Genomic DNA, 22365 nt, shown 5'->3' on the forward strand with positions numbered 1-22365 from the left:
AATACCTCATTCTACTCAAGTAAACTGTATTTTCTTCACAAGATTTCTGTGGATATTAAATTCTCATTTGAGTCTGAATTATGCTCTTGTGGCTGCTGATGTTAAGCAGCACATTAATTAAACAATTTCTCTTAATTTACTGGGTCATTCAAATTCATAGACATTTCATTTGATTTGAACAATAACTTGTTCACTAGTTTATTGTTATGATTTCCAGCTCAAGATTCTCCAAAGGATTTTTTCTTTTTCTGGTTAACTCAACAAGTGATGGATAAGCTGTGAATTTTATCATTTAAATGCAGTCTTGCTGTGTATATATAATGGATACTTTAGGTTTGGTTTCTTTTGCTGAACACAATGTCCGTGTTGCCCTGTTTATCAGTCGTTTATTCCTTTTTTATTGCTGTGTAGTATTCCGTTGTATGAATAGACCATAATTTGTTTCTCTATTCTGCGAAATAGCTTGTTTCCAGTTTTTGATTATAATGAATAGGGCTGCTCTGTACATATTTACACATGCTGTTTGGTGGACTTATCTTCTATATCTTTTAATATCTTTAATCAGGATTGTTTTAATCACACAAAATTGCCAGCTGAATTTATTTCTTACCTTGTTTTTCATCCCATATTTATCTTTTCCTGAGTTGGTAATCACTTATAATTCATTTAAGTTTGAAAGCTTTGCTTTGACCCAAGTAGTTTTGGGCCATGAACACAGTTGTGACAAAGGAACAAGAAATATTTGATGTGTAATTGCTGGAGGGCAGTTAGAGGTGGTTTGTGCCCCTTTGTCTGTATAGAATTCTGATGGAATGTCCACTTCTTCAGAGCTGATATTTGACCCCCTCTCAGACAGCCTTTGGCAGAAGGTAGCCACAGTTTCCAACTCCAGTGCCCTCCTGCTCACATTCCTAATCTTTGGAGCTCCTCCCTAGTGTCACCTGCAGAACTGTCACCACTGGCCATCCAGTTGGCCCTCCGGTCCTGCCAGGCTGCCTTCAAAGCCTAACAAAGGGAAGAGCACTTGCGGCATTTGTTACAATGGTTACTAACTATATAATGGATCTATATCGTGGTATACATGTGAACATACTTAAAAAATGTTATATGCAGTTAATTACAGTTAATAGTGGGAGTTGTTTTTCTTTAGTAAATTTACATGCTATAATTTGGGAACTCTTCTCAGTGACTAAGATTTTCCTTCTGAAGTAGCTGTCATGGGTGCTATTTAAAGATATCTGAATGACAGCATCGTAAAAGAACAGTAGTCGCCTCTTTCATCAAGGGATACTTCCAAGACCCCCAGTGGATACCTGAGACTATGGATAGTACTGAACCCTACATATACTGTGTTTCTCCTCTACATTCATGCCTCTGATAAAGTTTAATTTATATAGTAGGCACAATAAGATATTAAAAACAATAATTAATCGGAAAAGAGACAATAATAACAATATGGCAACATCATTACTCTTGTACTTCAGAACTATTATTAAGTAAAATAAGGGTGACTTTAACGTGAGCACTGTGATACTGCAGTAGTTGATCTGATGACTGAGGTGGCTACCAAGTGACTACCAAGGCAGGGAGTAGACACAGTGTGGAGATGCTGGACAGGGGGATGGGTCGTGTCCAGGGGTTATAGGTTAGGATGGTGCAAGATTTCGTTATAATACTCAGAACAGTATGCAACTTAAAACTTACGAATTGTCTGTTTCTGCAATTTTTCATTTAATATTTTTGGACAGTGGTTGACTGTGGGTAACTGATACCATCGAAGGTAAAAGTGTGGATAAGTGGGGACCACAGTATTAGTACATAGCTTTTCTCTTCTCATATCACTTGATGGAAATCATGGTTAACTGGTATAATTTTTGAATTAAAATATTTTCATATTCTATTGGATCGTATTATGAGATGTTTAAGATATAGTTTAGTAATAAATCCCCCTTCTCCTTCAACCATGGAAAAAGTTACCAAGTATGTACATATAATTCATGTAGTATGATTTCCTCTTTTTTTAAAGAAAAGTCTTTTCCTTGTGTTTAAAATGTAAAAATTTTCCTATTTCTTTCTTTCTGTCCTCAAATCCACTGTGGGTGATATCGTTTTTGCTGACACACAGCTTTATCAGGTATGACTCCTAAGTGTCGTGTTGGACTCCACGGATGTGTCGTTGAATTTTTCAAAGGAAGAACTTTCCACACTGCCTCTTCTACATTGCCTTGATCAGTATTTAGGAGTATTTTATGATCATTGCTGGGCTTTAAGGTCTAGAGTGGTCTTTGTATTCAAAACAAGTTTGCCACACTTATTACACCTATATTTCAGAAATAATTGTGAGTGTTTTTTCACATATATTATTGTTATGTCTCTGGCTTTCTGTATTTTTAATCTGTGTGTAATTCTCTGTGTTTTCCTCCTGTATATATATGTGTTTGTATACACATCTGTGTTATTCTTAACATATATGTTTTAAAAAGCAGATACATGTTCTTAACCAGAACTTTCCTAACGATGACACGTGTTCCTAACCAGGCTTTTTTCAAACTGTGTTCATGAAATATATTAATCTAAGATGCTAAGCAATATAGATTAATCTTATATTAATCTAAGATGCTAAGCATAAAAATTTTTATCAGTAAATTTATTTTGTTTCTCCCTGAGCAATTCACAATGTGCATTAGCATATTAAAGGTTCTGGTTCCATGCAGTAAAGAAATTATTTATCTTTGTTTATCTCAGCATCTTCAAGAAATATTTGAGTTCGAAACACTTTATAATACACAGGGGTGTTCTAGGCCTGCTGATTTGGGAAATGCTGTAAAAAAACTGAGTAAGATTTTCTTTGTTGTGTTCTAAGAGATCAAATAAAATTGACTACAAGCAATTAAATTTTCAGGAGGTTAAAGCATGTAGCTGAATTGTATTTTGAGAGGGTATTTTCTTATAGAAATTACATTTTGAAATACAGCATTGATTTTTCCCCCATGGTATTATCTTTTTCAATACTTTTGATGGCCTTTAAAAATAATTTGTAAGACTAAAAATTCTGCCTTTTTGTGGAAAGAGGGTTTTTTTTTTTTTAAATTTTGTTACTGTCATTGCTTTCTTGATTGTTTCTTTTCTGTAAGAATTTGCCTTTATCTTTAAAAAATATGTTCACTGTTTCAGAGAGCGTGTCACAGGAAAGGAGGCCTCCCAAACTTGCCTTTATGTCAAGAGGTGTTGGGGACAAAGGTTCGTCCAGTCATAATAAACCAAAGGCGACAGGTATGGATTAATAGCATATAACCTTTAGTAATTTACATAATGCCTAATTTGCCATAGCATTAAAAAAAGGTTATAAGCTATTACTTCTGAACATGTATGTAGACTTTTTTTCTTTCAAACATTTTTAGTAGTGAAACTAAAGCTTGTATATAAATACTGTTTAAGCCAACTGTTCCCAGCCTTTTTTACCTCAGGAAGAGTTCCCTATAAGGACTTGTGTGTTTTGCTGGTCTATAATCAACTGGTTTTTGGAACTCCTTACTTGGAATATTTGTATGTGTAGTTTAGGATTGCAACTGTGTAAAATAATCCTTTATGGATAATGTTATATAGGATAAAGTATAATAGAGATTAATTAAATGGATTTTACTGACTAGATGTGGCACAAATTAAATCTCAAACTGCTAAGCAAAAATTTATTCTCTTTCCCAGAAGCTTCCTCACAATATGTGTGGAGCTTACAGCTCTTTTTTTGTTAGCTTTCACATACTTCATAGATTTATAGAATGGTAGTTATACAAGCCAAACAGCTCATTAAAAAGGCTCTAAGAATTTTTGTTAACTCAGATACGGGTTAGAAGAAGAATATTTTTTCCTCAATTATTACAATTTTGGCTCATTTAAAAGGAAATTGTACTTTAAGAATTATTTTGTGTGACATTGGAGCCTGGGAGACTTAGGATTAATTACAGGATATATAGGTAACAGTCTTTTTTGTGTTAACCTATAGATCTATATAGGATAGCTCAAACTTGCTACTCTCATTTAAATAGAAACAGACTAAAGATTTTCTTAAGATATGTCGTGTTAATTGTATTGTAGTATATCTTAAAGTTATAAAATGTACAGCTACCTACTTTAATTTGAAAAGGAAAATCAGTTTTTTTGTGGGTTCTGGAGAGCCCACTGCCCCCCACTGTGTGTGGCATGTCCTTGAATTAATACTGAGGCAAGGTAATGTCTTGAAATGGCTGTGGCATAGCTACACTTGCCCTCTTACATACAATAAATCCAATCTATAAGAAATAATAGTGCTTGATTTTTTCAAAGATACAAGGAATTTGATGACCAAAAATTCCAAAATGTTTAAAACTTAACTATTTTTAAACATAATTTGTGTGTCGATTTATATATAGCATTTGAGGATTACCTTCTTTTAAAATAATAGGTTAAATTTGTGAACCAGTGGGTCTATCAAATGAAGCTGGGGAATGGTGATTTTGACATTTAAAAATAAGCTGTGGTACATGGAACAATGACTTAAAGCAGTTCATTTTTTTTAAGTGAGTGGACCTTTCTTTTCACTTACTCCTGTTTCCCTCCTATATTGACTTTTGGGCTGAAGAATATTTTTAATATTGCCAAAATGGTTACCAAATTTTTAAAAGCTGAAGACAGTTAAAAAACATATTGTATTTATATATATTTATTGGTTATGTAAACAGTTATTAACATCATATGCATATTAATTTCTCTTACTAGAAAAACCTTTGATGCTATATTGACTTTATTTTTAAATGAAACTTTTCTTGTTCTATAGGATCTACCTCAGACCCTGGAAATAGAAACAGATCTGAATTATTTTATACCTTAAATGGGTCTTCTGTTGACTCACAACCACAATCCAAATCAAAAAATACATGGTACATTGATGAAGGTAATCTGTAATTTTAGTGCTCTTTATAATGATCCTTTCTTTTTAACTCATCAAATAAAAATGGCTTTTTATAGCAATATTTGTAGTTTTTGGAAACAGAGTAAGTAGACCACTCTTTGTAATATTGCTGAACTAAAATATTGTACACAGTTTGAACTGTACTGCTGTTAAGATTATTAAAATGTTTAAGAAATGGATTAGTAATTTGTTCTTTTCCTTTAACCGATCTATTTAGGGTGGAAGATTTCTGTCTGGTTCCTTCCTGACCTCTTTAAAGCACTCCCTTTTAAAAATTTTATCTTCCCTTGGTCCTGGGACATCATTTTCGTCTAGTTTATTCTTTTCTTTGTTCATTTGTTCAACAAATATTTATTGAGTGCTTATGATTGCCAGGCATTCTTTTAGGCATCAAGATGAAAATGGTGAGAAAAAGTAGACATGGTTCGTGCCCTTTGTGAGTTTGCAGTTAAGTTGTTGAGACAGAAATTAATCAAACAACCGCAGACACAGAAGTAGAGTTGCCTTGGTGCTGTGTGCAGTGAAGGTGCGTGATGCTGTGAGAATACACCAAAGATGACTTTTCTCAGCGTCTTGGAGATGTTTCTTTGGGGCAGTGACACATGCTTAGGTTTACCAGAGGATTGACAGATGACAAAGTGAAAGGGGCCAGAACCTCCTCGGGAGAAGAAATAGCATATGGAAAGTGGAAGAATGGAAGCTAGTGTTTGCCAGGCACTGGAACAGAGAAAGAGGCATGACACTCATGAGATGAGAATGGAAAGGCAAACAGGCCTTACTCTGTGGTCTCCCAGCCTTTAGAGTTTTGCCTGCCGCATTTGTCTTTAAGCCACCTGGAGCTGATTTTCGTATAGAGTATGAGTAGGATTCCAGTTTAATTTTTTTTAAACATATGGATAACCAGTTATCTCAACAGCATTTAGTAAGAAGTTCATTCTTCCCTCAATGATCTGCAGTACCTGCCTGTCAAATGTATTAGTCATTTTAAGGAAATAGCTTTTGGCCGTGGCTCTCTTTATCATGTGTTTGGTTTCTCTTAAATTACATTGTGTGTTTGTGTTTGTTCTGGCTTTGAACTTCTTATTGTATGTTTGTTTTCTCTCTTCTATTGTTTCTGTTCTTTAGTTTATTCTTCTCTACCTTTTTGGGGGTTATTCTGTTCTTTTAACTTCCCAAGTTGTATGCTGAGTTCATATTTAGCTTTTGTTTTTTTCTGAAATAAGCAATTAAGCCTATAAAATTCCCTTATAAGTATTAATTTAGCCATGTTCCGCAAGGATTCTTTCTTTCTTTGTTTCTTTTTCTCTTTTTTCTTTATTGTTAAAACTTATTATTTCTTTTTTGATCCATTAGTTATTTAGAAGCGTTTCTTAAGGTTTTTGGTATCTTTTTGTACTGCTTTCTCAATTAATTGTATTTTGGACAAAGACTATCACCTATACGATACCCAGTGATGAAGATTTTTTGGTTTGAACAATTGGGTGCCATTGACTGAGGTGCATAAATATGGAGGTGGAGGGAGAAGCGAGAACACTGTTGGAGATAGTAACTTTGTGCCTATGAGAGTACTATTAATAGCAGGGAGGTCAGGTGGGCGGTTGGACTATATCTGTATATTAAGTTTTAGAAATGGAAGACAGAGTCGATATCCTTGAATACATTTCTCTAATTAGGAATAATTTTTTAGTTGCAGAAGACCCTGCAAAATCTCTTACAGAGATATCTACAGACTTTGACCGTTCTTCACCACCACTCCAGCCTCCTCCTGTGAACTCACTGTCCACCGAGAACAGATTCCACTCTTTACCGTTCAGTCTCACAAAGATGCCTAATACCAATGGAAGTATTGGCCACAGTCCACTTTCTCTGTCAGCCCAGTCTGTGATGGAAGAGCTAAACACTGCACCCGTGCAAGAGAGTCCACCCTTGGCTATGCCTCCTGGGAACTCACATGGTCTAGAAGTGGGCTCACTGGCTGAAGTTAAGGAGAACCCTCCTTTCTACGGGGTAATCCGTTGGATCGGTCAGCCCCCAGGACTGAATGAAGTACTTGCTGGACTGGAACTGGTAATTTAACTTGACCCCAAAATTTCAATTCTTTTCTCTATGAGGTTTTACGCAGATTTCACCCTATTATATGCTTTTTGACAAACTGTTATATTTGTCAGAAAAGCTATCACTGCAGAAGAATTTTCTCACCATGTTGCCTGACTTCCCTTTGCCACCCCTGAGGCTTGCGACCCACTTGTCCTAATGTTGGTTGATTTACGTTCAAGGAATGAAAGTTGATTTTTAGGCCAATCGATTTAGGCTCCTTATATTAAACCAAATTTAGTAAATCAAACAAATTTGCCATCATCTTTTGTCTTTCTTCTTCAGCCACTTCCCCTGGTCAGTTCTAAGAATTATATCACTGGCTTTAAAATTAATCACCATTTTTAGAGATCTTTTGAGACCTTTGCTAGAGGGAAAGGTTTTCCCTTTAGAGATCAGGAGAACATATCGTTTGATATTTTGTAATCAGGAAAGGAGAAGTTGAGTATGTTTAGCATTTATTTAGAGATGGGGTCTCACTCTATCGCCCAGGCTGGAGTGCAGTAGCACGGTCAGGGCTCACTGCAGCCTTGACCTCCTGGGCTCAAGCTGTTCTCCTGCCTCAGTCACGTGAGTAGCTAGAATACAGACATGCACCACCGTGCTTGGCTAGTTTTTTGTATTTTTAGTAGAGACAGGGTTTCGCCATGTTGCCCAGGCTGGTCTCAAACTCCTGGACTCAAGTGATCCGCCTGCCTCGGCCTCCTAAAGTGCTAGGATTATGGGCATGAGCCACCGCACCTGGCCAATTTAAATATATTTCTTTCTTTTTTTTTTTTTCTTATTTGTTTCCATGCTAGTGAATACTATCTTGTGGGGCACGGCGGGAAGGCAAGAATGAGGATTAAAATAAATAGCCTTCTCCTTCCCTGCCTGTTTTAATGCTTGTAGAAATGGTGCAGGAAAGCCTGTTTAACCAGGGGAGGTTGAAGCATATATTCTGAAAGGAAATACAAGAAGGGCTTTATGCTGGATTAAGGAATTCACTTCTTAAATCAGTAGCTGTGGGCTGAAGCACTGATTACTCAACTCCTTTTTCTTGACGAGGTTCTCAGTACAGGTGCGAAGAGGGAGTGGTGGGAAAGGGTATACTAGAAACAGGTCTTAGAAACCTTAGTTCTTTGTATACTGTCTCTGTAAGGCACGGTATAATGCATATTGAAGCATTTCTTTTTCAGGAAGATGAGTGTGCAGGCTGTACGGATGGAACCTTCAGAGGCACTCGGTATTTCACCTGTGCCCTGAAGAAGGCGCTGTTTGTGAAACTGAAGAGCTGCAGGCCTGACTCTAGGTTTGCATCATTGCAGCCGGTTTCCAATCAGATCGAGCGCTGTAACTCCTTAGGTATTTGGATGCTTTTCGTTTACTTAACAACCTGGAATGACTCTAATTCTAATCTCATATCATGTTATATTAGGTGATGGTGACAGTGTTTTAATATATTTCTTGCCAACTCTCATTAAGCTTTAAATCAGTAAAAATGTTGCATGGTGTATAAGAAAGTTGTTTTAAGAAGGGGACATCTTTAAAAAGTATTAGGATGTGTGTTTGGGACTTATAAAGTGAATAATAGTGTGATTTGTTTTTCTCTTCCTGTTGGTGACAGACATTTAGTTTTCAGCAATGCTAGTGGTAGAAATTGAAATGTGACCTTTTTTTTTTTTTTAACTGACTTCCCTCACAGTATCTTGTTTAAGTACAGCAGTGAGTGTATCTTACAAAGAAATCAGCATTTTGGTGAAGGAAGTAGATTTCAACTGATTGCTGGAGGACAGCTCTCCTCATCACGTGTAATTGGTGGCAGTTTCCTGGTGCTGTTCCTTTCCACTTTTACATAATAGTGAAAAAGCGTCTTGGGGCTTCAGCAGGTGCAAACAGGAAAGCCATCTTTATGAAAAACACTTCTTATTATGTTGAAATAGTACTTTGGAATTTTCATTTTCTTTTCAAACTCGAAAATGAAGCATCTTCAGATAAATAGTAAAATATTTGGGAAACATATTTTACTTGACAGATGCTTTTTACACATAATACCCTAAAGTGTGTTTTTAAATCTTGGAGGAAATGAAGTTGAAAATGAACAATAGCAGTTTTTATAAGCCAAGTTGAATAGCAGTTAACCAAAGCCTACTTTCCACTTAAAGTTAAGAAACAAATTTTGCATCAAAATACAAAAACATTTTAAAATGAAAAAACATTTATGGGAATACATATTGTAATAGTTTAAAAGAATTCTTTTCATTTACTTTTTTTTAAAAAAAATCTTTTCAGCATTTGGAGGCTACTTAAGTGAAGTAGTAGAAGAAAATACTCCGCCAAAAATGGAAAAAGAAGGCTTGGAGATAATGATTGGGAAGAAGAAAGGCATTCAGGGTCATTACAATTCTTGTTACTTAGACTCAACCTTATTCTGGTAAGTGTAAAATAAATACAATAGGTATAGATAGTGCCATGAGGGCGGGGACGCATATGGGTGTGTGTGTGTGTGCGTGTGTGAGTGTGTGTGCAAGAAACTGCCACCTGCCTCTGAGCAGAGAAACTTGATGACTGTGGGTCAGGATCGAAAGGCAAATTTGCTTTTCATGACATACTCCTTGGAAGCTTTTGAATGTCCTCTCATGTTTCTGTATCCAGAAAGGTGAATGATATTGTTACAAATGAAATTGTTACAAATGAAATAGATATACAGAAGGTATCTGAGAAATAGTTGTGCAAGTGTCAAACAACATAACTTGCAGTAAAGCCATTGGCTGTTGTGTGCTGTATTTCTTTTAGTAGGTAAAGGCAGTCATAAAACTACTTTCTTTTAAAAAACGATTTTCAGTAGCAGCACTGCTGCCCTCATATATGCAATTTTTTTCCAAAGTGGAACAACTTAACATTGCAGTATTTTTTTTTTTTTTGAGACAGAGTCTAACTCTCCCCCAGGCTGGAGTGCAGTGGCACAATCTGGGCTCACTGCAGCCTTTGCCTCCCAGGTTCAAGCGATTCTCTTGACTTAGCCCCCTGAGTAGCTGGGATTACTGGCTGCACCACCACTTCCAGCTAACTTTTTTTTTTTTTTTGTATTTTCAGTAGAGATGGGGTTTCACCATGTTGGCCAGGCTGGTCTCGAACTTCTGACCTCAAATTATCTACCTGCCTTGGCCTCCCAAAGTGCTTGGGATTACAGGCATGAGCCACCATGCCCAGCCTTAACATTGCAAGGATCTTTAAGCTCTGGAGATTGAACCAAGAATCTTTAGGTTCTGAGGATTGTAGACTGAGCTAAATTGAGAGTAGCCTGCCAGTTCTGTAGCCAGATGATAAGAATTAGGAAGTTAATATGGGATGTTAACATTTTTAAAGTAGGGAGAATAAAGTGGTGGTCATTTTATTTGCAGAATACTTTGATAAAAACAAGCCTTACAGCATTGATATATTCTTTAGATTTCCTGATAAAAATCTGTATTAGCTAAATTTTCTTTTTCTTTGATACCAGCAAGTTACTGCTGTCACTCATTTTATTTATTTATTTTTTTGAGATGGAGTCTCGCTCTGTCACCCAGGCTGGAATACAGTGGTGCGATCTTGGCTCACTGGAACCTCCGCCTCCTGGGTTCGAGCGATTCTCCTGTCTCAGCCTCCCAAGTAGCTGGGACTTCAGGTGTACTCCATCATGCCCAGCTAATTTTTTTATTTTTAGTAGAGATGGGGTTTCACCATATTAGTTGGGCTGGTCTCAAACTCCTGACCTCAGGTGATTCACCCGTCTCGGCCTCCCAAAGTGCTGGGATTACAGGCATGAGCCACCGCACCTGGCCTGTTAGTCACTCATAAGTGATATTAAGTGAGGCACTGAGTAGTGCTTGCTTCGGGAAGTTGTTTATAAATGATGTCCTCTGTTGTCTGTAATTTGACAGATTTGTAGTCCCTCTTTCAACTTTTGCAAAGAAGTTTTATTTTTTAATATTCTATGGGCACATTGTTATCCTTTAACACCGTTGATCTGCAGTTTGCTTTTTCAGTATTATTGGTATTGCCCTTAACATGGAAAGATCTGTAGGTCCTGATGATTGAACCATGGGCATCTTCACAGGGGTCCTGGTACCTGTGTTAACGAAAAACACAAATTGTTATGTTATTTCTTCTCTAGACTTTACTTCTTTTCCTCTTCTAATTCTTTAAAAAATCTATTCCTTGAAAAATATGTTTATAGCATGAAGAAAAATATCCTTTTTCTTTTGCAGCTTATTTGCTTTTAGTTCTGTTCTGGACACTGTGTTACTTAGACCCAAAGAAAAGAATGATGTAGAATATTATAGTGAAACCCAAGAGTTACTGAGGACAGAAATTGTTAATCCTCTGAGAATGTAAGTAGAAGACATATTGCTATTTTGCCTTTACATGGTGTTCTATTTGCTGTTTTCTGGTATAGTAATTAATTTATACCTTGTCTTCATATAATAAGAGATGTGGGAAAATTAGTTCTCATGGTAAAATATTACATTTTTAAACCTTTGGTCCTTGTACTTTTTTGTTTATTTAATTTCTTAAATCTGATAGCATATTCCATGAAATGATTTAACCCATTTTGCTAGAGTAAACTATAATTTAGCAATTGCAGTACATTTAGGAAAGCTAATACATAATACTTAGAATTCTTATCTTTTGAAATAGTTTATTCCAACACCTCTGCTACAAGTAATCATGCTTATTAGTTAAATTGATATAGTCTAGCTTCTTAAATCTGAAAGAAAAGGAACCAGGGAAATTCTTTATAGAATAGCTAATGTTTAATACTTTGGACTAGCAACAGATGAGATGTATTTTAGTGCCATATTTTTTGGTTAAAGGAATATATTTGGCCTCTTTCCACCTGCCTTAAAAAGGTGATTATTTTTCCATTTCCTACTTTAGGAATTATAAATATGTCTTTTTATGGCCACAGGAAGCAATTTGTAATGGTACAAGCACAAGTGACAGATATCTAGTAAAGACTTTGAATAAGTGGTAGTAGTGATATGTGATAATGTCACATTATAAAATTTAAACTATGAAGAATTAGGGCGATAGATCATAAAACAAATTTGCTCATTCAGGAGTATAGAGAGAAAGTGATATAATTTAAAGTCCATATTAAGATAAATTTGAATCCTTTTATATACTGTTCTTATTTATCAATTAAAGTAAAAAATAATTTTATATCAAATTTGAACCAAAAAAGCAGCATACTCAAATACAATGAGCATCCCAAATTATCTGCTATATCACATGACTAGGAAAGTAAATTATAAGAGAATAAATTTCCTCACTTGAATCTTTTGCTTTCCTTAAATTCTGTAATGAATTCTCTAAATGATCTTACCTTTTAAGATAATTGTGAATCTTGATTTTCACATCAATTATTTTATCTTATGCAAATTTTTAAACATACTATTTTTTCCCCCAACTAATTGATACTGGAACAAGACAGGTCAAACCCGAAACTCTAAGGGATGTTACCACCTCCTTCCTTCCTTCCAAAGTACCATAAGTTCATTAATAAACATTCTTTGGATTCTATTGTTCAACCGGTTAAGCATCATAGTTAATCACACTTTCTTACCCTGTATACAGTAAGAAACTGGTCAGATGCCCTGTTGTGATCAGGATTCCCTGTGTCTGTGTCTGTAGCATTCATATCTGTATATAGCTGACTGGTTTTATTTGGTGCTGAAATCTCTGCTTTTCTTCAGACACTCAGTCTTTTTATACTCGTTTTGTATTCCCAGTGGCTGACAGGTTACATTACTATGTAAGTGGTAGATTCTCAGTCTGCATTGGTTGCAGGAAATGAACGAGTGAATGAATAGTATAAAAAGTGGATATAAAATTAGCTAGTTCTGACTTGTCCTTAGTAAACTTATGGTAGCCACTAAGTTGTCCTCTGAAGCCATTTTTAGAATTACAAATTTAAAGTGATATTAAACTTATTGAATGTGTCTTGCATTCAGACAAAGAAGAGAGAAAATGTCATCATTATGCCAGTTGGTTTGATTGCAGATTTTAGATTTTCAGTTTCTTATAAATTCCTTTTCCTGTTTCCCTTGGTGGCTGTTTCACACTTTACTATTAAAAGGATACTCTCTCTCAAAATTGTATATTCTGCTTTATAAAGTAAATGCTTTAATTTCCCAAGCAAATATTATTTAAAAAATTAGTCACCACAAACTTAAAATAATTTTTGTATTGTATTAGTGTAAGACAGTTACTTGTAGAGCATATAATAGTGTCTAGAATAATTCTGGTTCTAGATCTTTAATTTTGCAAGCTTCAAGAAGAAGTCTGTAATTGTTTTCTTCAAACTAATTGTCTAACCTATTGATTTATGACATACCGGAGTTGTATAAGAAATGTGTTGGCTGGGCGCGGTGGCTCACACCTATAATCCCAGCACTTTGGGAGGCCGAGGCAGGTGGATCACTTGAGGCCAGGAGTTCAAGAGCAGTCTGGCCAACATGGTGAAATGCTGTCTCTACTAAAAATACAAAAATTAGCTGGACATGGTAGTGCACGCCTGTAATCCCAGTTACTTTGGTGGCTGAGGCTTGAAAATCTCTTGAGCCTGGGAAGCGGAGGCTACAGTGAGCCAAGATCGGGCCGTTGTACCACTCCAGCCTGAGTGACAGAGTGAGACTCTGTCTCAAAAAAAAAAAAAAAAAAAAAAAAGAACTGTGTGATTAAGATGTGTTATATAACTTAATACATGCCAATATCAATTAATAGTTTTTTACTAACATAGATATGGATATGTGTGTGCCACAAAAATTATGAAACTGAGGAAAATACTTGAAAAGGTGGAGGCTGCATCAGGATTTACCTCTGAAGAAAAAGGTGACCATCTTAATTTACATGCATTAAACATAACTGAAGAGCATATTCACATGTCAAAGTATTAACTGAAATGTGTGTCTGTGTAGTTGGGGGGTTTTATTTTAAATTAGAAATTTCTTTCTATGTGATACATGGTTATCTTCCCTTTTTGTAAATTCTTCCTCTCTTCTAAAAGTGATCGATGATGTGGAATAATGAACTCCTTTAAGAAGCTGGCTGGTTCTAGTATACTAAATGCTTAAATAAAAAGTCCTTTCCGTTCCACCCAGCAATGATATTCTCAGTTGTTTCTCTCTTGTGGTGCAGAGTTGCATTGGGTTTTCTACATTTTCCCACTGAGTTTTCCTTGTTATAAAAGGAGTTAGAAAGCTGCTGACTAGGATTAAGTTTATAGTCAGGGAACAGTGTTTCAATCTCTTCCTAGCTAATGGGCTTACTCAAAGATTCACCACTTGACTTTGAACTTGTCAGCAGCATACTGTAACCAGCTGTAATGTTTAGAGGCTTGCAGGAAAAAACAGGGCATACTTCAGATTGTACTTCACTTACCTTAAACCCCCCAAAAGAAATAACAGCTATTTCATTATGTGCGATCTGTTGCACCCTTTCAAATGTAATAAACTTACAACAAAATTGAAACATAATACTTGATTATAACTTTTAAATGTCTTTTGTGTTTTTCCTTTGTCAGGAAAACTTGAAAACTGTGCTTTTAATTGAAATAATATTGGGTGAATGAAACAGAATTCAGTATTAAAATATGACTGTTAGAAATAAAAAATAAAATGATTTAAAAATTTTGTCTGTGACTTATTTGATTTTTAAATTTTCTCCTAGATCCTGAGGAATTCTTGAATATCCTGTTTCATCATATTTTAAGGGTAGAACCTTTGCTAAAAATAAGGTAACCTTTAAATTGTTCTAGAAGCGTTGGAAAAATAGACAATTCTCATTTCCACTGCCATTGTTCAACAGACATGATTTCCAGAATGATTTCTTAATATTGTATTTGTTTAGGGCTCTTAATAGGCTAGGGGAATATCATGCAAGTTAATTTTATTTGTTGTCCTCGCCACAGTACCATAGTTTACTTGAAGATCAAATCCAATGTAAATTTGTACTATAATTTTTAACCTTAGCGATAAGTATTATTGCATATCATTTTCTTTTGATACTGTATATATATTTTCGTAATTTCAATTAATGAGCCTTTTAAGAAAAAAAAAATCTTATTCTAACTTAATCAGACACTTCAGGAACACTGTTTTCTGTCTACTCATCACTCAAAAAATTTAGTCTTAAATTAGCTTTCCTGTTCTTAGTTGTATAACTTTGTCTCCCCTCCCCACCCACCATGTTGAATGAAAGCCTTGTTTAATGTAGTAAAGCTCTTAATGAAATGTTCTAAATGACTGAACTTTCCAGGTAGTTTGAATGTTCTCAGTCTAAACAATGAACCTTTTTTACATTTTAGCTTGGGTTTCTCTGTTGAGAATCTTAGTGATATCCTATAGACTTCCCGAAAAGCTAAGCATAGACAAGTACTCTTCCTCATCTCTATGTCTTAAAGTGATATTGTTTGATGCCACTTTTGAATTGATGGGTGAGGACAAGAGAGGAAGGGTGGACAGTGCCATGGCTGTGGTTTGATATTGTTTGGGAAGTTCTAATTAATGAAATGAGACATGATATATAACCATCAAGAGCTCATATTCTCTCTTCAAAGATGATAATAGCCATATGTACACCTAAAAAATCCTAGAAAATGACCTAAAAATTACTACAATTAGCAAAAGAATTCATAATTTGTCTACGTAAAATATCCATGGAAAAATCAATAGCATTTCTGTATACCTTCAAGCAGATATGAAAAAGTAATTTCATACTTCATGAAAGTATAAAATACCAAGAAATCAATTTTATTGAGATAGATTTTTTAAAGACTTATACAGAGCTAAAAGGGATTTGATTAATTAGTGAGAAAGATTGCATTCTGGGTAGGACAATTAAATAATTTAAAGATGATTACGTAATAATTTGCACACAAGCAAGATCTTAACATACTTCAGGAAAGTGGATTTAGAGTTCTCTACAAAATGAAGTGGGCCAAAATCTTGAAGAATGCTTTTAAAATAGATTTCTATTATAAGCTATGAAGGCAAAGCAATAGACTTTAAAATAGTGTGTGATACTAGCATAAGATTAGAAATATGGATCAATGGGGCCAAATGGAAAGCTCAGAAATAGAATTAACTGCATGTAGAATTTCAGTGTCTTATAAGTCAACTTTCAAACAGAAATGGGAAAGGAAAGATATGTTTAGTACATGATGTAGGAAACCTAGAAGGCACTTTGGGAGAAAAAAGTCAATTTGGTTTTTCATTTTAAAGAGATAAATTTCAGATGCTTCAAACAGTTGTTTTCATCCTCTTTACCCCCTTTTCTAGCCTACACACTTATGGAATGTAATACACACCCAGTAATAACATAGGTTGAATACTGCAGTGATCCTCAGAGCGGGTAGGGAGGGATCGGGGCATCTCTGAATATATCTCAGAGTCTGAATGCCTTGTGGGACTTGAAAGGGCCCTGGGAAGTTCTTACACCCCCTGAAGGGTACACTGTCCCCTTTACACCTGCAAACAACCTCTTCATATTGAGAATCACTTTTTAAAGATTATAAATATTCTAAGTTGGCTCTTTTTCCAGAGTAATTCTTCCCCTCCACTAGCATTTCATTTTGACAGACAGAGTCAGCAGATGCAACAAATAAGATGAGTACCTTAAAAAATCTGAAATAATTAGATAGTCTAAAAGAGACTATAAGATGTTCTTAAATGATTGAAGAGACAAAAGAACTAGATGCCAATGAAACATAAAACAGATTTGATAAACAGAATCAAATAACCAAAGACAGAATCTCCAGAAATAGAAACTATATCATGATGTTACCTCATTGATGCAGTGTGCACAGCTAAAGAGAGAATTGCTCATTGGGAAGACAGAGCTGAAGAAAGTACCCAGAATGTTGCACAAAGGAATAAAGAGTTAGAAAACAAGAGAGCGAGGATAATACACATGGAAGATGGATTCTAACTGGAGTTCCAGAAGAAGATACTAGAGAGAATAGGGAAAAGGCAATGTTTCAACAGATAATAGCTGAAGAATTTTTAGAATTTTTGATAGACTGAAATTCTAAGAATAAAAATATTCAGAATTTCGGAGCAGGAAGAACCAGTACTAAATTACCATTCAGAGACTTACTATAGAATGTACTTCAGTAAAACAAAACTGAGTTTAGAATAAAGGAGTGGGATGCAAGAAACAAGGGAAAGTCAAGAAATTAGTAAATTGTCTTCTCCATCCTCATTTCTGCCTCCTTTCTCTTAGTGTTTGCAATGCACTGCTCCGTTCAACGACCAGCCCTCCTCCCCTGATGCCATTATTATGATTACAACTACTTAACCTCTACTACTTCCTGGTTTCTTATTTTCCTCTCTTATTTTTTTTTCCTGTAAACTGTTAATTTTCTATGCTTTTTGACTTTCACAGAAAAATTCTGGTCTTTTGTCATAGTCATCAACAACTGATTAAAACATTGGTATAGCGTAGCCTTCAGGTTTTTTGATTATCATCTGTTTGTATTTGCTGTGGGTCTCCAGAATCTCCTGTTTTGTTACCAGTTAAGTTTTGTTTATTTGGGGATGTAAGTTGCTTTGGGAAGCTGAGGATTTCTGCAGGCTGATCTCTGAATAGCTGAGTTTTTTTTTTTTTTAAGTGAAAACTATGTTAATATTTCCCGCTAAAATTCTTGAAATCTAGATATAAGTTTAGATATAAACAGTCTAACTTTATATCCAGAAATTGTGCTGAAAAGGTAAATAGTAAACTTAAGGATTATTAGTCCTTCTGGTAGAGTTAGTCTTAAAGACTAATGCCATGCTATAGTAAAATATTTAGAAGGAAAGATGCTGAAAATATAAGAGTAACACTATGATTGGCATATGGTAGGTGCTTACTTGGTATTTGTTGAATAAACGAGTGACTATTAGCATGCTTTAGCGGAAAGAATGGTAAGCAGCAGTTAGGGCCTCTGGGTTCTGTACTCAGCTCTGCTTTTGACTTGCTGAGAAGTCATTCTCCTTCCCTAGATCTCAGCGTCTTCATTTTAGAAATGAAAAGTTTGGTCTAGAAGGTCTGCTAAGAATGTGTCACATCCAGGCATATAATAATTTATATTCAGGCATTAAATACAGTTTGCTGCTTTCTAGATTTGGGCAGTGAAATTGCACTAAGTGATTTACCTTTTGGTTAGTTCTGTTCACACAGTGCTTCTTGATTGGGATTATTATTCCATTATTATTTTCCTAATCACTAAGAGAACTTTCCAATCTAAAAACTAAACAAATCATGTATAAGGTCTTGTGCCTAAGCACATTTAATTATTTTATTCAAATCATTTATTTCCCTCTGTTCTGACTATCCAAAGCTACACCATCAATTTTATGATTTTTCTGTTCTCAAATACTGCTGGGACAACTTCACGTTTTGATTTAAGCATTTAATAAATAGGTTGTATGTATTTTTTTCTCTGCATGTTTTTAGATCAGCAGGTCAAAAGGTACAAGATTGTTACTTCTATCAAATTTTTATGGAAAAAAATGAGAAAGTTGGAGTTCCCACAATTCAGCAGTTGTTAGAATGGTCTTTCATCAACAGTAACCTGAAATTTGCAGAGGTTAGTGCTACTTGTCTGTGGCATTTTATATGAAAGTCTGTGGGAGTCTTAAGACTTTTGGTAGATTCAGTGTCTATTGATTTTAACTAGCTGAGAACAGTTTGAAACACAAACTGTTAAGAAACATAAATTTTAAAAAGTATGCAGTGTTTCAACTTTGCCTTTACAGAAAATGTCTTAGAATTAAGATTGAATTTTTTGGATTTCTGCTGCCAAAGAAAACACCAAGCTAATTTGTGTAACTTGAAAAATTTTAGGTAGTTTAAAGCAAAAGGAGACATGTTTTTTTAAATGCCATTTTACCCAAGCATATTACCCAAATATATCAAAATGTAGTGTGTCCTTTCCCCCTTCATTAAGAGACAAAATGTCTATAAATTCATTTATATTTGCCAAAGAACAAGTGATAGAAATGATTTTTCTTTTATTGTCTAAGAATCGCCATAATTTTAATAGTATATGCTTGTGGTTTATTTTGATTGTATTCATTTCTGAAATCATTTTTGATAAAACCTGAAAAGCCACAGTTATTTATTTGTTGAAATATAATGAGCAGTCTCCTTCTGTGATGATATTTTCTGTATCATATTTGCAAAAACAGTCTTTCCAAAACCTTTAATAAATATAAACCCAAATAAAATGCCATGATTTTATCTGAGACCCAAGATTATTGAACTTCGTAACCTCGAGGTGCTAGTGTGTCCCTGCAATCATGAGCCACTTGAAGACCTGTGGCTTGTTGGTGTCCTGTGTCCACAGCCCATGGTGACATATGGATCCTATTTCATAGGACACCAATATTAAGGCAGAACTCACTGTTTTGTTTGACAGCCATGACTATTTTGGTTTCATAGGGAAAAGTTTTTTTTAACACTTTGATTCTAAAAATATCCGTCTTTTTTATAGGCACCATCATGTCTGATTATTCAGATGCCTCGATTTGGAAAAGACTTTAAACTATTTAAAAAAATTTTTCCTTCTCTGGAATTAAATATAACCGATTTACTTGAAGACAGTAAGTATGAGATTTTTTTAGTTTGTTTTGTTGGTTTTGTGGAAATTGTCAGATAATTCCCATCAGTTGTGGGTTAGACTCTAACTGGACACAGTATTTCCCAAGGCAATTGAGCATCTGAAGAGCCTGGAAAAAATGAAACCAGTCATTTTATTTCTAGGACTTTATTCTGAGAAAATAGAAATGAAAATAATTTGATATGCAAACATACTTATTATCATATGATTAAGAAATTAGAAACAACTTGAATATTAACCAGAGGAGTGTGTATCTAACAATTACACTACTGCCATTAAAATTCATGGTTTTGAAGACCAGTGTGTATGAAAATGGTCATGGTGTAATATTAAGTGGAAAGGTAAGTACATTGATATGTTCTACAAAAGGGGCCATATATACACACACACACACATATATACTTATGTAAATATTCAGATACGAAATTATTAGAGAAAATTCATAATCATATTGACAGTGGTTATCTCCTGCCAACTGAAATTGTAGATGCTTTTAGTTTTCTCCTTTATACTTTCTTGTATCTTTGAATTTTCATCAATGGGCATTTTATAATGAAGGGGAAAACACTCTAGGAGACACTATTTAGAAAAATTATTTGGTCTGATAAAATGTTTTTAAAGATATTTCAGATACTAACTGAGAGCTTAAGTGGATGGAAGAGAAAGAGACTTTTTTGAAGCCATGAACATTATCCTTTTTACAGGCTAACTTTTCTTTACATCTTCTTAATGAAAGAAAACATTTTTTAAAGCCCTCTTAACTTCCCTCCCCCTCCCCACATTTCAGCTCCCAGACAGTGCCGGATATGTGGAGGGCTTGCAATGTATGAGTGTAGAGAATGCTACGACGATCCGGACATCTCAGCTGGAAAAATCAAGCAGTTTTGTAAAACCTGCAACACTCAAGTGAGTTTCCCTTCACTTAATGGATTAACTTTTGTTGAACAGTAACTTATTTATAGTTGAAAACAGAATGCTGGTTTTGGACAGTTTTTAAAATCATAATTAACAGTTAAAAATTCATAATAAAATTGTATTGCTTTTGCCTTTTCTGTTTACTTGAGAGCTGTTGGTGAAGTACTTGATTACTATGAGTAAGGGATGCATTTAACAAGAGTAAGGAAGCCCATTCACTTGACACGTTGAGTTTCGCTCATCAATGACATGTTTGTTTTTGGGTGTTTTTGTTTTTGTTTTTTCAAGACTGAGTCTTGCTCTAATGCCCAGACTGGAGTGCAGTGGCATGATTTGGCTCACTGCAACCTCTGCCTCCCGGGTTCAAGCCATTATCCTGCCTCAGCCTCCCGAGTAGCTGGGATTACAGGTGCCCGCCACCACATCCAGCTAATTTTTGTATTTTTAACAGAGGCAGGTTTCACCATCTTGGCCAGGCTGGTCTTGAACTTCTGACCTTGTGATCCACCCACCTCAACCTAATGATATTCTTTTCATGGTCCATTTTAGGTCCACCTTCATCCCAAGAGGCTGAATCATAAATATAACCCAGTGTCACTTCCCAAAGACTTACCTGACTGGGACTGGAGACACGGCTGCATCCCTTGCCAGAAGATGGAGTTATTTGCTGTTCTCTGCATAGAAACAAGCCACTATGTTGCTTTTGTGAAGTATGGGAAGGACGACTCCGCCTGGCTCTTCTTTGACAGCATGGCCGATCGGGATGGTACTGAAAATGCCTTTCTTCTGCATGTGGCACTGGGTTCTGGTTTGTAGTGGGGACGGTTTATAGTGGGATCACCTGTTCTGAGTGACATGATATTTTCCGAGAAAATCCTTTCAGGATTATTCTGGTGACAACAGTCTTATGTCTTGGATTGCATTAACAACCTTGCTAGCTGAACTAAGGAATAATATTATTGTGTGTGTGTGTGTGTTTTTTTTTTCTTTTTTGAGATGGAGTCTCGCTCCGTTGCCCAGGCTGGAGCGCAGCGGCATGATCTTAGCTAACTGCAACCTCCACCTCTCAGGTTCAAGCAATCCTCCCACCTCAGCCTCCCGAGTAGCTGGTACTACAGGCATATGCCACCATGCCTGGCTAATTTTTGTATTTTTAGTAGAGATGGGCTTTTGCCATTTTGCCCAGGCTGGTCTCAAATTCCTGGCCTCAAGTGATTCACCCTCCTTTTCCTCCCGAAGTGCTGGGCTTACAAGAGGAGCTGGTGCGCCCAACCTCATATTGTTGTGATATTTTGACATGCATATGCTCTTTTTTAAAAAAAGAATCCTGGAAGTCTTATTTCAGCCCTGAGGGATCTTATTTCCAGCTTTGTTGTCTTCCTTCAGGCCCCTCTCATTTTTGTAGGAGCCACGGTAGCTGTTTATTGAGCACCATTAAGTCATTCTGCCTAAATCCGGGCAAGATGGGGATTATTCCTGTTTTTCTGTTATTAAAGCTGAGGTTTAAGGTGCTTGAGGTCATGTAGTTTGTGTTTAACTCAGTCTTTCTGATCTCAGTGCTTATGTTTTTTATACTAAACCATGTTATCTTCCAGTTGCCAAAAGCTGACAGCAGAAGTAAACAAACATCCTCTTTAGAAAAGTAAAGCCTCTTTTGCATGTAGTATGTTTCTCCATGAGGTGGGGAATAGGCTGCACTTGCCAGGCCACTTTCTAGGATGCTTAATCATTATTTAACTAATGCTTAATGAATGCCAGGGGGGATAGTGGGTTTCAGGTAAGA

General features: G+C 35.6%; 1 protein-coding gene across 8 annotated transcripts in view; it reads left to right on the forward strand.

The window, feature by feature from the left end:
* CYLD (CYLD lysine 63 deubiquitinase) overlaps nt 1-22365 on the forward strand; it is a 54789-nt gene that overhangs the window by 30947 nt on the left and 1477 nt on the right. For all 8 annotated transcript variants that reach the window (XM_077985638.1, XM_015126113.3, XM_077985640.1 and 5 more), the window contains exons 6-17: nt 3175-3273; nt 4814-4930; nt 6636-7015; nt 8221-8386; nt 9314-9455; nt 11272-11394; nt 13806-13897; nt 14735-14801; nt 18503-18635; nt 19542-19650; nt 20455-20573; nt 21132-21348. In XM_077985638.1, the coding sequence (XP_077841764.1) occupies nt 3175-3273; nt 4814-4930; nt 6636-7015; nt 8221-8386; nt 9314-9455; nt 11272-11394; nt 13806-13897; nt 14735-14801; nt 18503-18635; nt 19542-19650; nt 20455-20573; nt 21132-21348 (1764 nt within the window). The remainder of the gene's footprint in view (nt 1-3174; nt 3274-4813; nt 4931-6635; nt 7016-8220; nt 8387-9313; nt 9456-11271; nt 11395-13805; nt 13898-14734; nt 14802-18502; nt 18636-19541; nt 19651-20454; nt 20574-21131; nt 21349-22365) is intronic.

Source organism: Macaca mulatta, chromosome 20 (assembly GCF_049350105.2).
Source record: "Macaca mulatta isolate MMU2019108-1 chromosome 20, T2T-MMU8v2.0, whole genome shotgun sequence".
NCBI lineage: Eukaryota > Metazoa > Chordata > Mammalia > Primates > Cercopithecidae > Macaca > Macaca mulatta.